The sequence below is a fragment of the Dromiciops gliroides genome, chromosome 3 (assembly GCF_019393635.1).
Source record: "Dromiciops gliroides isolate mDroGli1 chromosome 3, mDroGli1.pri, whole genome shotgun sequence".
NCBI lineage: Eukaryota > Metazoa > Chordata > Mammalia > Microbiotheria > Microbiotheriidae > Dromiciops > Dromiciops gliroides.
The window spans coordinates 598930470-598947565 of NC_057863.1; the positions used below are offsets into that span (position 1 = coordinate 598930470).

Genomic DNA, 17096 nt, shown 5'->3' on the forward strand with positions numbered 1-17096 from the left:
AACTAGACTCTCAGTTCATTCTGTTTTGTGTATACTGCTCCTCCTGGTTTCAACTTCATCGAACAAGATACCTCCTGGATTCCCCTCCCTTTACTCCCCAACTTTCCTGCCACCTTGTGTACTGTGTCCTCCTTCAGAGTGTAAGTTCCTTGAGGACAGGTACTGTATTTCTTTTTATTAAATGCATCCTCCACACTCAGTATAGTGCCTGGCACATAGTAGGTACTTAAAAAAAATAACCTACCATGTGTAAGGCATTGTGCTAGTTCCTGGGAAAATGAAGAAAAATTAAGCACTACCTTCTGGAGAAAGTATGAGTGGAGAGAAACAGAAAAGCACTGTAAAATTAACATAAGTATTTTTTTGGAATGCGGATTTCTTTCAGAATGCTTTAAGTAAAGGAGAATTTGAGTAATGTGATTTCACATAAAGAACTATCTAAACTACAAAAGATAAGAGAAGACAGACTATTAATTTGTAGAAGCAGTGGTGAATTGCACCATGTTAAGGAAGATAGACTACTCAGGAAATGATCAGCAAATATAGTAGTTAAGACAATACTTCTCAAAAGGTGTGATATAGGAGACAAATGTGCTACAAAACTTTGGATACTATATTACAGCAAATAAGTTTATGAGACCCCCTGCAACCTCCTCAATTCCTGCCCTCCTCAAAAATACTAGGGAACTTCAACACACATACTGATAATACCTCAAATGCACTAAGTTCACAATTCCTTAAATTACTCATTTCCCGTGACCAACTCCTCCAATTTATCTCAGCCATATGCAGAGATAGGCATATCCTGGACTTTGCCTTGATCCAAAATGTACCACTTTGATGTTCATCAACTCTAAAATTCCTTTATCTGATCACAATCTATTGTCCTCTCCCTCTGCCTTGTAATCCCAAACACTTTTCTTTGTCCCCATCATGGCCTCCAATCCCTTAAACCCTCAGCACTCTACCAGACCATCACCCTTCCACTAGTTACACTCCCCTCCCTTTCCCATCCTGACTTCTTGGTGATTTAATGAATGAAAAATTATTTTATATAAATCTTTTAACTAGCATATATAATATATTAAGTACAACATTTACATTTATTTTTTAACATTCACATTTAAGTAAAACTTGTCCAGTAATATTCATACTAACCTCAAACTTGCAATATTAAATTCACTCAGAACTTAACAAAAACTGCTGCTCTTATTGAAGGGAAACCACATGGGTACCAAGTTAATCATCCTATACGGCTACAAACTTAAACCTTCAGTGTGCCATGATTCCTCAAAACAAAGATTTACTGTGCCAAAGCAAAGAATTTATAAGAATTACCAAGTAAAAAGATCACTGGTCAGAAACACTAGAGGAACCAGAAACAAAAAAATTCAGTAACTCTAAGTTTTATGTTGCCAAGAATACAAATTAGTCTTGTGTCACAACAACCACTGGAAAACCAGAATGCCATCTGGCAGAAATTAGATTTAAACCAATACCATACAACATATACCACTTTAAATTCAAAATGGATACATGACCTAAATATTAAAGATCATACCATAAAAAAATTGTACCAGATCAGGTACAAAGTTCATAGAGATGGCTTAACCAAGCAAATGATAGAGGCAATTACATTAGATAAAATCGATTAATTTTAATTACACAAAATTAGAAATCTTTTGCACAAACAAAATGAAGGCAACTAAGAGGAGGGAAGCTATTGATTAGGGGGAAAGGTCTTGTATCAAATATCTCTGAGAAAGTTCTGTTATCCAAGCTATGTAAGAAATTAGCATAAATATTTAAGAACAAGCAATTCCCCAAGAGATAAGTGATAAAAGAATGTAGCAAGTTCTTGAAAGAACCACAAACTATTAAAAAGTACATGGAAGATTGCTCCAAATCACTAATAGTAAAAGAAATGCAATCAAAACAATCCTGAGGTTTTTCCTCACCCCAGCAAACTGGCAAAGATAATGACAGGTTTGTAGAAAGACAAGCACACTAATCAATTGTTGGTGGACCTGTGAATTGGTTCAAATAATCTTTAAAGAAATTAGGAATGATAATATTATAGTGCTCAAACTGACCCAAAGATACCACTGATGGACATATACTTCAAGGATATAAGATAGAAAGATCCTATGTACATCAAAATATTCATAGCAGCATTTTTTGTGTGTGATAGCTAAATACTAGAAAAAAAGTTGATGCCTATGGATTGTGGAATGGATAGACAAACTGTAGTAAATGAATGAAACAGGATATTACTACACTATATGAAAAAATAATGAAAAATAAAAAGAAGCATGAGATATGAGTTGATGGAAAATGATTTTAAACAGAACCAGAAAAAAACACTATAAACCAGCAATGTAAACAGAAAATAAAAACTAAAATGCAAAACCTGAATGCCATGTAATTGTAATGACTAAGTTTGACCTTGGAAAAGAGATGAGAAAATTTATCTCTCTCCCTTAGCTTTGTAGAGGAGGGAATATAGGTGTGGAAAGTTTTATTTACTTTCAAACTCAGTTATTGTGCTAGTTGGTTTTGTTGAACTGCTTCTGAACTCCTCCCCTCTGTCTTCTTTTATTCTTTCTTACAAGGATTGTATTCCTAATTTGGGGGGAAGGGAAACATATATTTGGAAATAAAGGGGATGTAAAAACAAAAGTTATCAATAAACACTTTAAAAATAAAGAGAACTAATTGATCATCTTTGAGAAAGCAGTTTTACCATATTAATTGAAGCAAAAGCCAGATTTGCAAGGAACTGGAAACTGTATATGGGGAGAAGAGTAAGATTTGGAGGCATCAAGTAAAAATAACTAAGAATTTATACATGAAAGGATAGAAACTGCTTGAGAGGATAAGGCAAGGTCGTGAAGATCCCTAGGGAGTTGTTATTGTTTTTTAATGGTTGGGAAGATCTGGGTCATATTTGTAAAAACAGAAGTAAAGGAGTTAAGAGAAATTAAAAATTAAAGTGAGAAATAAGGTATCATTTATGAGGAAGCTCCTAATAAAGTCAGGAGGGAGGAAATAGGCTTATGATCACAAGAGATGGTTCACTGATGAAAGGACCAATTTTTTACTTTTCCTCAGAGACTGTCCAGCAAAGGTAGAGAGAAGGGGTGGGCTCTGCAACAAAATTTTTACTTCAATTATGGTCTATGCAAGGCTGGTAATAACATTTGAATTCAATGCAATGAGTTTTTACCTATACAACCTGAATGTACACTTACCTGGAATGTTTCTTTGGTGGCTATTGTAAGTGGATAGTACTGGCATCTCTGCTATTATTCAGCCTATGCTTTATCATTAAAGATTTTTATATCTTATTATGAATTGTTAGCCACTCAAATAGCAACATATTTAAGTTACCTCTATTCTTTTTTATCTTTAAAATGACCTTATAGGGGCAGCTAGGTGGCACAGTGGATAAAGCACTGGCCCTGGATTCAGGAGGACCCGAGTTCAAATCCAGCCTCAGACACTTGACACTTACTAGCTGTATGACCCTGAGCAAGTCACTTAACTCCAACTGCCTCACCAAAAAACAAACAAAAAAAATTTTTATGACCTTATAAACTAATACATTCTAACTTATACTAGTTTTAATCTAGTAAAAAATTGTGAATTAGAACTTCAGAAAATCAAAGTCACATTTTATTATTCATTATAAAGGAAAAGTAAAAATTTTAAAATATAAGTGATCTTACCTTCCAACCACTGCCAGCTTCTCTATAATATGGGAAGTTATCACAAATCCACTGATAAATCTCACTGAGAGTCATTTTCTTTTTGGGTGAGCTATTAATGGCAAATGTAATGAGGCTGGCATAACTATATGGTGGTTTCCCGTCTTTGTGCTGCTGAACTTCCTCCTGGTCCAATGTTGTATTTGGGTCCAGAAGTGCATTCTTCTTTGAAATACCTGTTCCATGTACATTTTGTGTAGCATCAGATTTTTGGATGGCTGCCCTCATGGTGAGCTGTGGTAACCAGTCCATAGATGTGAGGCTGCTCTCCAGTTCAGAAGTCATCCTGAAGGCAAATAGACTCCTTAGTCAGTATCAAGGAAAGAACCCCTGCTTCTCAAAAAATCCAATATTCACAAATCTAGGAGTTCCAAAGTGAGGGAAAGCCTGAGTTAAATCTGGAGGAAAAAGATTGAGTATGTTAATGACCAAACCAAATATTTAAGGGCTCAACATTTCCAATCTTTTTTTTCTCTTAATTTTTTTCTTCTCCAAAATACAAGAACAAATTTTCTTTTGAAATGTTATAGTACAATACATAAGGTGATTTATGGTGCCAGATTGATGGCCTTTGCCTTTAAATAGGATGGTCACTACAGTCCCTCAATCTGCAAAGCCCATTCAACATTCACTTTTTAACAAGCCCCTCAAATTCTTTTAAAAGCTTGTATACCACACATCTGTCCTGTGGCACTGCTTTTTTTTTTTTTGGTGAGGCAATTGGGGTTAAGTGACTTGCCCAGGGTCACACAGCTAGTAAGTGTCAAGTGTCTGAGGCCGGATTTGAACTCAGGTCCTCCTGAATCCAAGGCCGGTGCTTTATCCACTGCGCCACCTAGCTGCCCCTGTGGCACTGCTTTTAAAGTACTTTTCATGATGACAGATTCACAGAAATGACAGGTCACAAAGCAGGTACGGTGACAGAGCAAGGTAAAGAAAGGAAGAAAGAATAGTGGTGAGGTAGATATACAACAAATTATAAGAAAGTGGCCTAGACCCAGCAGGAGGAGAGGAGAGCAAAACAGTTTGGACAAGAAAAGCAAGGAGGCCAACCAGCCTTGGCATTAAACAGAAAGGAATTATGCAGATACTAAAACACTAGTTAATAAGACATGGGAGAGGGGCAGCTAGGTGGCTCAGTGGATAGAGCACCGGCCCTGGATTCAGGAGGACCTGAGTTCAAATCCGGCCTCAGACACTTAACACTTACTAGCTGTGTGACCCTAGGCAAGTCACTTAACCCCAATTGCCTCACCAAAAAACCCCAAAAAAACCAAAAGAAAATAAGACATGGGAAAATAATAGACAGTAATCTCTCCCTCTCCTCAACCCCACAAAAGGAATGGGGGAGGGACAAAACAAACCACAAAAAGAAGAGTTTAACTGAGAGAGGGTAGCAGAGACCAAGTCATGTACAGACAACAAGGAAAACAGGATTTAAAAGCTGGGTACATCAAGTCACAATTAGTCAAATTTTCAGTCATATGGGCTCTGTAACAGAGTTCATCAGTTTTTAAATTCATTTATTTGCATCATGGAAGGAAGATGAGTAAAGACAATAACAATCTGCTCAGTTAACACATGCATAAAAGGGTGAAAAACCCTCTAGGAATAATTAGGAATAAAGACAGGATAACTAGACCTGTCCTTACACTAGGATACCTTAGTACTGAAATGATACAGCTCTAGAATGAAGTCCTTTAATCATGAGATCAAAGCTACAGAAGCAGTAGTCAGTGCAAAAATCATAAAATTAAATAATAAAAATTAAGAGATAAGGAAATCTAATCCCAAAGTGTCATTTTTAGTGCTAGAAAAGGAACAAAGACAAGAATAAAAGAGGAATAGGGCATATGAGTAGTTTCTCAGACACACTGAGAAATAACATGATAGAACAAAGAGCACTGGCATGTGAGAACACCTGAGCTAAATCCTGACTATCAATTAGTATGTTTGACCTTGAGCAAGTCACTTACCCTCTCAAAGTTTTAGTTCATTCCCTCATCTATAAAGTGAAGAGGTTGGTCTTGATGTACTTTAATGTCCCTTCTAACTCTAACTATGATCAAAATTTTAAAATGCTAAAGGGGGAAAGGAAGGACAATAAGAGGAGGCAAAGTAAGAAACATATCAAGGAAGGCTAATCATGGCCCTTCAGATACAACTATTTAAATAAATATAAATTATATTGGCATTAAAGAAAAAAAAGACATGAAAATAGCTGAACTAGACCAAGTGTACAAAGGGGAGGTCTGCACTGAAGGCACATAATTTTGATAATGTTGTTATGGAATCAATTTTCAAGATACTTGAAAAAAGGAAGAATAGTACAATAAATCAAATATGATTACCAAAAAAGGGGACTGAAAAATATAAACCTACCAACTACTAATGCCTATTTTTCCATCTCTAAATAATTTTAGGAGAATAATCTACTTATGCATCAAGGGCATTCCTAAAGAGAATAAAATAGATAGGTAGATTTTTGCATATCAGACTCCATAGGAGACCAGATATTTAGTCACACAACTGCCTAAAAGGTATAGAAAATACAACTCTTGAGTATAAAAAAGCATTTAGTTAAGAGTAAAATTGTGCCTTAAAGGTTCTCCCTCACTACAGTGTCTCCCATGCATATATGTCAAAACTATTCAAAGATTCCTTGAAATAACAAAGACAAATTTATTCAATAACCCCTTAACTATTAATACTGTATAGAGCATAAAAAAGAAATGTATGCTTTCAAAAATGTCTGCAACTGTTACACATAGTAAACGGAAAAAAAGGCTTCCCAATAGATCAAGAGGCCTTCCCAATGCTCACAATGTAGCCAACATTGTGCCAATTTCATCAAGTCTTACAATACTGCAGATTCTCCTAAATGAGATATATAATCTATCAATAAAAAGTTTGTCCTATATTTCCACATGGGTGAAACAAGTGGATAAAGACTGCCTATTCTCCAGACTAAGGTGTACACATGTATAAATAACTCATAAAACTGGTGAAGATATATATCTTGGCCTGATACTACAAATGCACTACAAAATCAGCAGGCCCAGAATCAAGCAAAATGAAAGTGGGCTATAGTATCTTTTAGATACCACAGGCAATGTTTTTTATGATCCCACCTGAAGTAAAAGCCTATTTTTTCAACACCAATATGGCTACAAGTCTCCAAAGGTTTTAAATTGAGACTGTGGAATGGAGAGACCATATATGCTGCTGATATCCCCTGTAATGTCATAGAGAAATGTGGAAGGTCCCCAGCATATTGAATGGCTCTCCTGTGTATAATTTACAGGAGAACATAGGTAAGAGATGTACAAGATTAAAAGGCATGGATGAACTACAATCTGTACCTCTGGATCGCACCCACAAGGATGGGATCACAGTATCAAAGTAAAACATATTCCTGAAGTGGAAATGAATGACTCTAGGTTCTCACAGGTTGTACAGACACAGGGCAAGCTCTAACAGGTCTAACCAAACTGGAAAAAACTTTGAGTACTAGCCTGGTAACAGAAAATGCATTTGTTCTTCAAGGGTTAGCCTAAGTTCATAAAGGTAAATAGGACGATAACCAGGTGGGTTGTTGGGTTTGGTGTTTTTTTGTTTTGTTTTTATTTTGGGGTGAGGGTGATTTTCAACTCATTGTGGTCATCTACTTAAGTGTGATGGGGAATAGGTCTGTATCACTGAAGGCAATCCTAACACTCAAGAAATGATATTTTGAAGAACTAATGTATAAATAAAATTTTAAATTTATCTTTTAGAATTTGTGCATGGGCTTTGCAAAAAAATGATTAATGATGGTAGAGAAGCACAGACTAAAGAACTTCCATTTTCAAGAAATGTTCATTTTCATTGTGGAAAGGGAAATGGGGGAGGGGGAGTATAACACCAAATGACAGCAGAAAGGACAGAAATCTTACATCTTACGAGGTATCATATGGAGAAGAATTTTAGAAAAGAAAAATCCTATTTAAACATACAAGTAGTTACTGGTAACTTAAGAAAAAAGCTTTTCAGTGAACTATGCAAAATTATAGGAAAAATCAGATGGTGGGGAAAAACAGAGTGAGGCTCTTAACTTGAAGAAATAATGTCAAATGCCAGGCCTCACCACTTATCACACTGCTATAACATCTCTATCTCTTCAATTTCTCTCTCTGTCCCCTCTAATCTATTCAACATATTGGTACCATACACATTTTATATAAACATTGCTTTCATCAGGCCATTTCTTTGATCAAAACTCCTTATCTGTTAAATCTAAGTCCCTCTGCTATCCCAAGTATTCCAGTCCTTACCACTTCGAATATAACTTCCCTTTAATTCCTATAGCTTATCATTTATAGTAATACTACTTACATAATTTAGCACTTAGTTATATAACTTGTATCAATTCATCAATCAACAATAATTTTTTAAGCATGTAACAAACCATGGGCAGTAAGGTGGATTATGTGGATAGTATCAGGCCTGGTGTCAGGAAGACTCATCTTCATGATTTCAAATCTGGCCTCAGACACTTACTAGCTGTGTGACCCTGGATGAATCACTTAACCCTGTCTGCCTCAGTTTCCTCATCTGTAAAATGAGCTGGAGAAAAAAAAAATGGCAAACCATTCCAGTATCTTTGCCAAGAAAATCCCATATGAGGTCACAGAGTCAAATACAACTGAAAAACAAATGAACAAGAAGAATTGTACTAGGGATACAAAGACAAAAATGAAATGGTCCCTGCCTTTAAAGTGATTGGTATGGGGGGATGTTCCAAGAAGGGTAGGAACATATTATTATTGTTATTGTTGTTGTTATTATTATTACTACTATAAGTGATGAATCTAGGAGGGGGAGGTGGATACAGGGGAAAACATGGTGATGTATAAAAAAATCGGTAAAATTTATTTTTAAATGAGGATATATTGCACATTTTATATTTTTATAAATGTAAACAGTTGTAAGGTTAATTGAATATATCAATAAATTTAATTATTTTATGTTGTCCCAGCTAATTTGTACTCCACTGTACTAGAGTTTAAAAACTGCAAAATTCTGTTGGAGAGTAACGGCAATATTAGAAACGAGAAATTCTGAACGTGAAAATTTAGCTAAGAAGCAGCTGATCACTTTTTTTTTTTAGTGAGGCAATTGGGGTTAAGTGACTTGCCCAGGGTCACACAGTGTTAAGTGTTTGAGGCCAGATTTGAACTCAGGTACTCCTGACTCCAGGGCCAGTGCTATATGCACTGTGCCACCTAGCTGCCCCTATGAGAAGCTGATCACTTCTTAACAAGATAAATTGGTTATATTTTCCTTTAAAAAAAAAATCACTAAAATTCAAGTAAAAGTTATGGAAAACATTTTTTTACTTTTAACCCAGTTTCAGCAAAATTATACACACACACACACACACACACACACACACACACACATACACACACGCACGAGTTCCCAACTTAAAAAGAAATTATTTTAAAAGTTCATTTGTAAGTCAGTTGTTTGAAATTTGCTATGTATTTTCCTACAAAGATAATATTGTAAATTGTAGTTTAACCCAAAAAAATGTACCTCAACTAAAATATATATGATACTGGTTTGAAATCTAAAATCTTGGGAGTAGGTGGCTATGTGGTAAAGCAAAAAGATAAAACTTCTAAGTACATCTTCCCTCTCTGTGCCATAACATTTGGGAAGTGGGAGGGCTCCACTTTCCAAAAGTACTTATCACCTACCTCTTTCCCCTTAATTCCCATTCCCTCAATCTTACTGCCCTCAACTACACATTAGGAAAGCAATTTGATTCAACTTACCCACATTTATGTATGGATAACTGAAATCTACTTCCTTAATCTCCCATAAGTACTAATAGTTTTAAAAGATCATTTTAGTATCATTAGGATAATTTCACAAAAAGATGTGAAAGTTTTCAGGTAGTGTTGAGAGAAAATACTTTGGGGGGAGGGAAATGATTCACAAAAAAGTATGTTAGTCAACTTCTTAAGTTTCTCTTCCCTCCTTCATCTCTTCCTCCCCAGCATGTCTCCCCAAAAGGTTTCTGATTTTCATACTTTCTTGAAACTACTCACTCAGGAAGAGAGAGGAGGGAAGTAGTGAAGGAGCTGAAAAAAGTTAAGTGCTCAGATGATCATAAGTCAAGAGCTCTTTGTATTATACGATAGCTGTAATGGACCTCCATTGAAAAGGATTTTGCTCCCCATATCATCCTCTTGAAAGGCAGTTTAGTAAAGGAGTGACTGACTTGGAAGACCTGGGTTGAACTCTGGGTCTCAGGCACTTGCTAGCTAAGTGAACACTGAACAAGTCACTTAATCTCACAAAGTCTGAGTTTCCTCATCTGTAAAATGGAGATAATAAAACCTAAAGCACTTACATCAAGGGGTGTTGTAAAAGCAAATGCTAATATAAATGCCAGTTGTTATCAACAAATCTACTTCTTAAAATCCCACTCATCCTCCAAGAGTCCACTAAGGGACTAACTCTTTCATTTTTAATATTCTAAATATAGATTTACTTTGTGATTCCCCAATCTCCACAACTAGATCACAAAATATTTAAAGGTCTTATTTAGCTTTGCATTCCCTATTCCCATCCCTAACCCTAGCACAAGGCCTTACGCATAACAGAAACTTAATAAAAATTTGTTCAACTAAACTGAAATAAAACTGATTCTATAATACACCTTATGAATAATGAACAGTAAGTTAGACAAGTTCTTATCAACTCTGAATTTAAAAGTAACAATGACTAGTAACCAATTTCAGGAAACCTAGGGGGGAAAAAGAATAAATTAATCTAAGAATCAGAGAGTCAATATATAGGCTTTTTCTTAACACTGGGTAGCAATAGGATAAAAGGTGCCATGGCTAATGAGCTCAAAAGAGAGGTCTAGTAGTACCTTAAAGCTAGAGATATACGGCATCAGGCCACACAGATCTGAAAACAGGAAGTCACAGAATGAGAGCGGGAAAGGACCTTGGAGGCCAGCTAGTCCACAACTGCCTCATTTTACAGATAAGGAAACAGAGGCCCAGAGAAGTTAAATGATTTGCCCAAAGTCACCAGGTCTGTGTCTGAAGGGAAATTTAAACCCATATCCCTTGATTCCAGAATCAGAGTTCTTTTCATGCTGCCATTCCCTTTGCAGTCCTGTCCAGTTCCAGTTTGACACTTCCTCCACATCTTCCCTTCAGAATCCTCCTCTACCTTCAATTCTGAGGTATAGCCTCTTTCACAAGGCTTTTCCTGATTCCTCATGCACCCCAACATAGTTTAAAGTGTTCTCTCCTGCAAATTTTGCAATAGCACTGCACCTTTATTTCTCCTTTGCCCTGATGAAATCTCACCTTGTACCCCTTCTAGAAGAATGCAAGCTCCTGCAGGGACTGAGTGCATTTTTAACTTTGTGACTCCAGCCTTAAACACAATGGGCACTTAATAAATTCTTGTTTAATTGAACCATCCTGAATTCTATTCTCTAATCTCAGATTGTGAACACTCTGGTTACCCAACCACAATTAACTTTCTTTCTTTCTTTTTTTTTGGTGAGGCAATTGGGGTTCAGTGACTTGCCCAGGGTCACACAGCTAGCAAGTGTGTAAAGTGTCTGAGGCTGGATTTGAACTCAGGTCCTCCTGAATCCAGGGTGGGTGCTCTATCCACTGCAGCACCTAGCTGCCCCCACAATTAACTTTCGCTTGAAAACAAAAAAGCCAGTACATTTTCTGTGTCCTTTACCAGATAGGCACTTTCACTACCCTTCTAACACAGGAGCACTGTTATTGGGTCTCATCTCAGTGATATCATTAATAAAAGTTTACCTACTATCTTTTATTTCAACTGTCTCTTGTAACTCTCTTGTGATTACACAAGATTTTAAACACCACCATACTGTGGTCACTTTAACACATATCTGTAATGAACTTAAAATGCTATGGGGGGCAGCTAGGTGGCACAGTGGACAGAGCACTGTCAATAGCTGTGTGACCCTGGACGAGTCACTTAACCCTCATTGCCCTGCCCGCCCCCCCAAAATGCTATAGGTAGATTTGTATTTTTTAAAAAATACAAAACCCCATATATTAGGTAGAAATATACAAAACAACTCATTAGGGAGGCCAGCAACATCAATGTAATATTAAAAACTACAGATTTAGAACCAGAGTTTGGCTAAATCACACAAATTATGCCCATTTCATCAGCTATATAACGAGATGGCAATACTTGTTCTACCTACCTGGCAAACACAAAATCCTAGGAAACGAAGGGTGCGAGAATACATACTAAGGAAAAAAAAAAGAATATATACTAAGACTGAAAGGTAAGCTGGGGCCAGTATATGAGGGGCTTTAGAAGCTAACCTTTGAAATCTATATAGTATCTTAGAAGCATTAAGAAGCTATCCCTTTAAAAATCATTCCAAATAATTAAGCTCAAAGGGCTATAAAGCTGTGCATACCCTTTGACCCAGCAATACCACTTTGGGGTCTTTTTCCCAAAGAGATCATAAAAAAGGGAAAAGAACCCCCATGTACAAAAATATTTATAGCTGCTCTTTTTGTGGTGGCAAGGAATTGGAAATTGAGGGATTGCCCATCAACTGGGGAATGGCTAAACAAGTTGTGATATATGAATGTAATGGAATTCTACTGTGCTGTAAGAAATGATGAGCAGGAGGAGTTCAGAGAAACCTGTAAGGACTTGCATGAACTGATGATGAGTGAGATGAGCAGAACTAGAAGAACACTGTACACAGTATCATCAACATTATGTATTGATCAACTGTGATAGACTAGATTCTTCTCACCAATACAACGGTACAAGAAAGTTCCAAAGGACTCATGATGGAAAAGGCTCTCCAAATCCAGAAGAAAAGAAAAGAACTGTGGAATACGGATGCTGATTGAACCGTACTATTTCTCATGTTTTGGGTGCTGTTGTTTTTCTTTTTTGAGGTTTTTCCTTTTTGCTCTGATTCTTCTCTTATAACATGACTAATGCAGAAATATATTTAATGTTATTATATATATATATATATATATAAAAAGCCTATATCAGATTACCTGCTGTCTAGGGGAGGGGGGGAAGGGAGAGGGTGAGGGAGAAAAATTTGAAATTGGAAATCTTATAAAAACAAATGTTGAAAACTATCTCTATATATAACTGGAAAATAATAAAATACTTTTATTTTTAAAAAATCACTCCAAATGAGAAGGTATGAGAGTAGAAGGGTTGGAGGGAAGAACATCTGTATCAGCTAAGAGAATGTGCACATGGATGAATTTCCAGATTCAGTCTCAAAGTATCTAAAACTCATCAAAAGGGAAAGTCAATGTATAGAATGGTATGCTGAATTGTTTGCTAGCTTATTATATTCTTTTTATTTAGATACATATTCAATAAATACTACATTTGGATATTAGTCTGAACAAGTTTTGGGTTTTTGTTTCTTTGTTTTTTATTTTGGTGGGGCAACGAGGGTTAAGTGACTTGCCCAAGGTCACACGGCTAGTAAGTGTCAAGTGTCTGAGGCCGGATTTGAACTCAGGTACTCCTGAATCCAGGGCCAGTGCTCTATCCACTGCGCCACCTAGCTGCCCCCTTAGCAAGTTTTTCAAAATGTGCTGGTGATTAATCAACAGTATTCAAAAGTTAACATGTATGAGTAAAATACCAAAAGGATAACATCCCTTGTTAAGCATATTTGACACATTACACTGGATTTCTTGTCAAACTAAATTTGTTCTATCCACATGAACAACTTATCCCTTAACCGTGCAACCTTGGGCAATCCCTCTCTGGTTACCAATTTTTTCTTCTGTTTAATGAGGGTATTGGAGCTAGATGACCTCTAAGATTTCATCCAATTTTAACAGCCAAAGAATGATGTATTAAAATAGAATTGCAGGGGCAGCTAGGTGGCACAGTGGATAGAGCACCGGCCCTGGAGTCAGGAGGACCTGAGTTCAAATCCAGCCTCAGATCCTTGACACTTACTAGCTGTGTGACCCTGGGCAAGTCACTTAACCCCAACTGCCTCACTAAAAAAAAATAGAATTGCTATGTACCACCTGCCAAATAAATACCTTCATTATATAAAACTAGTCATTATAAATGGGACACTATCTATACTATCTAATGAAAGAATAAAGTGCTGCCAAGAGCAATTTTGTAAAAAAAAATTTAAAAAAACATGTCACTACAAGAACTTTTGCACTGTTCTCATTCATCCCTTTAAACAGAAGACCAAAAGCTTGTTTTTTCAATTCCACATAGATTTCCCAATGGCATGAAATTATCCCACCCAAAAAATGAGCCAACATCCAATACCAAGTGAAGAAAATAAAGGTTTCCCCAAATGCTGAGGAAAATGGAACTTAACGGATTGACCAATCATTCTTTCTTGCCCTTCCAATTTCTGCCAGCTTACAGGCTATCTTTAGTGTAGCCTGTTATTAACCCATGTAATCACTCCCTTTGCCAACCATTTACATCTGTACCCTCTTACTTGTCATCCTCCATCTGAGTTTAACTTTACTTCTTTGGTACTAAAACTTACAATTTACTTGTCTTTTGCATAAAAAGTACATGTGTATATTTGTAGGTGTGTTTGTGTGAGTGAATATATACTCACACATCATGAATGCATCTCAAGTTACTTCAAGTGTCCTAACTTTACTTTGGTGCCCACTTGGAGAGGACTATTTCATATGGGGGGAAGGGGGTTGAAAGTAAAAACTATATTATTCTCCCCAAATTCCTCTTCTCTTTATTTCAAGCTCTTTGTTCTTGTCTCCTACCCATGTCTGTCTTGTATTCTGAAGAGTCAAAAGGAAGTAAATCAATGGTCTGGAAACAGAACAACATTAAATAAAAATATCATATTAGGGAAATATGAATCCTTGGGCTTCATATTTTCCAAGGCTTTTCAGTTTATGAATTAAATGCTCAATTTGTCATTAAATCCAGAAGAGTTTTAGAATCTAATATTGCTTATAAAGTTTTAACAGTGAGTAAATGGTAAAAAGAATCTATGTCATGTTCATGTAATATGATACTTTTCCTGTCAGTGCAAAACGGGGACTAGAACAAAGGCTCCCTCATGACTCTTTCCAAAAATGATCCTGTGAGGGAAATAATTACATGAATACTTAACCAGTGTCATACAAGCTTTGGCTTGAACTTAAGAATACCTTATAAATGTTCAAACAAAATAGTTGAAATCTCTGCCAAGGAGCTTAAATTTTTTCCCTTCATTTTTCTTATACACACACACAATCACACAATCACATACTCTTCCCTTAAGTATTTAGAAAAAAGACTCACCCAATGGGGGAAATAAGCTTATAAGATATCCTATCATGGATATGCTAAGCCAGTAGTCCATAATATTTAAGAAAACATTAACTATTTAGGCTGCATGATACTCTTCAGCCTAATCTAAACAGATCATACTGCGACCAAGAGCCTTGGTTATTTCCCAAAACAGCTTTAGCACAACGGGAGACAAAAGGAAATTATGTTCATTGGCCTGGATGATACTATACATACACAAGATCTTTTTTCAGTGGTAGACTGGTATTAGTTGCTTTACAAAGTAAATACATACAGAAAGGAGTCAAGGTAAGAGTAAAAGAAAAAACTGCCATTAACTCTTAGTACCACTAACCCCTGGCTGTGCAACCTTGGGCTATTCACTTCCTGTTGGCCTCAATTTCCTTATCTACTCTGAAGGAACTAGTCTCAACTGGGCTTTTATGTCCTCTTCAAACCCTGATAATCTATGGTTTTCTGTACAGAACATAAGGTGATTCTCCTCATTATACTCTGGGTTCCTGGAGAGCAGGGACTATCTTTTGCCTCTTTTCATATCTACAACTCTCAAGCATAGTGCTTGGGCACATAGTGAAGGTTTAATAAATGTTTACTGCCTAACTGACTTCCCAATGATCTCCATTATAAAATTATAAATGTATTCCCTCAGCAAGAAGTTTCTCAAGAGACTTCAAAATTAAAAAAACTTCTTGAGAAGGGAAAAAAAGGACAAAATAGTAACCAGTCTCTGACAACGTTGGTTATGACAGTGCACCAACATTATACCTGCCTAAAATTAGAGTCAATTCCCTCTCAGTCTTCCTTTCTCAAATCTAACCATTCCTAATTCCTTCAATGGATCCTTGTATGACATGTTCTCTAGTCCTGTCATCATCCTGGTTACATTCTTACTCTAAATGAATTCTAGTTTGCCCATGTCTATCCTAAAATGTGGTGCTGAGAAATGAACACTGTAGACCAAATGTCACCTGTGCTCTAGACAAAAGTAATTGTTCTTAATGCCTTTAGAAATTTAATCTCCTCCTCCATATCCTACCTGTGGGTACCTATAGTGCCTAATAAAGCAGGTTGCAATATCATATGTGAACAGTAGGTGTCATCATCTAGCATGATATAGCCCAGGGCTTCTTAAACTTTTTCCACTTTTGACCCCTTTTGGCCAGAAAAAATTTTATATGACCCCATGTACATGGGTATATAAAATAGGTATGCAAAACCACCAAATTTTTCACTACCCCTACATTCAGTTACACAATCCATATTTAGGGTTACGACTCACTGTCTTAGAAGCTAGGATATAGCCTAATTAAAATTACCCTAAGTTAAAAGTTCCGAATTTTATAAAAATTCATTCCCTACTTGATTTATTTTGAGTTGGAGAGTTTAAGATTGAACTTAGTTCAAAACTCAGGATGTCTGTATATTAAGATTACACTGCCCTAAAAAAGGCAAGTTTAAAATTAACACCTCTCTGGGATAATTGAATAACCTGAGGCAACGATGAGGCACAGTTTTTAGACAAAGCACTGAACCTGAAGTCCAGAAAACCTGAGTTTAAAACTGGCTTCAGACACTTATGAGCTGTTTCACCCTGGGCAAGTCACTCAACCTGGCTCGGTTACCTACTCTGTAAAATGGGGATAACAATTGTGCCTATAAAATGAGATAATTTTTATGAAGTGTTTTGTTTATCCTAAAGCACTAAATAACTGCTACTTATTAATATTAACTATCTGCATTAAAAATCCAAATTAAGTTTATGCATTTTCTAATTCAAACTTGTATAAAGATTTGAAGTAAAAAATTATAGTAAAAAAAGAATGACATTTGCAAACAAAAAATCTGATTACATTTTGAATAAGAACATTTTCACTAACTTGAATCCTATTAAAACAAAATCTGTATATAAAGTAATCCCAAATACCAATCAATGGCCCATTAAAATAAAATAATCTCATTAAAACAAAA

General features: G+C 36.1%; 1 protein-coding gene across 4 annotated transcripts in view; it reads right to left on the bottom strand.

Moving 5' to 3' along the window:
* The window catches only part of FOXJ3 (forkhead box J3), a 145953-nt gene that overhangs the window by 101782 nt on the left and 27075 nt on the right, over positions 1 to 17096 (bottom strand). For 3 of the 4 annotated variants that reach the window (XM_043996004.1, XM_043996005.1, XM_043996002.1), the window contains exon 3: positions 3729 to 4053. In XM_043996004.1, the coding sequence (XP_043851939.1) occupies positions 3729 to 4053 (325 nt within the window). Of the gene's footprint in view, positions 1 to 3728; positions 4166 to 17096 lie in introns of all 4 variants that reach the window. The other variant, XM_043996003.1, reaches the window with a different exon arrangement.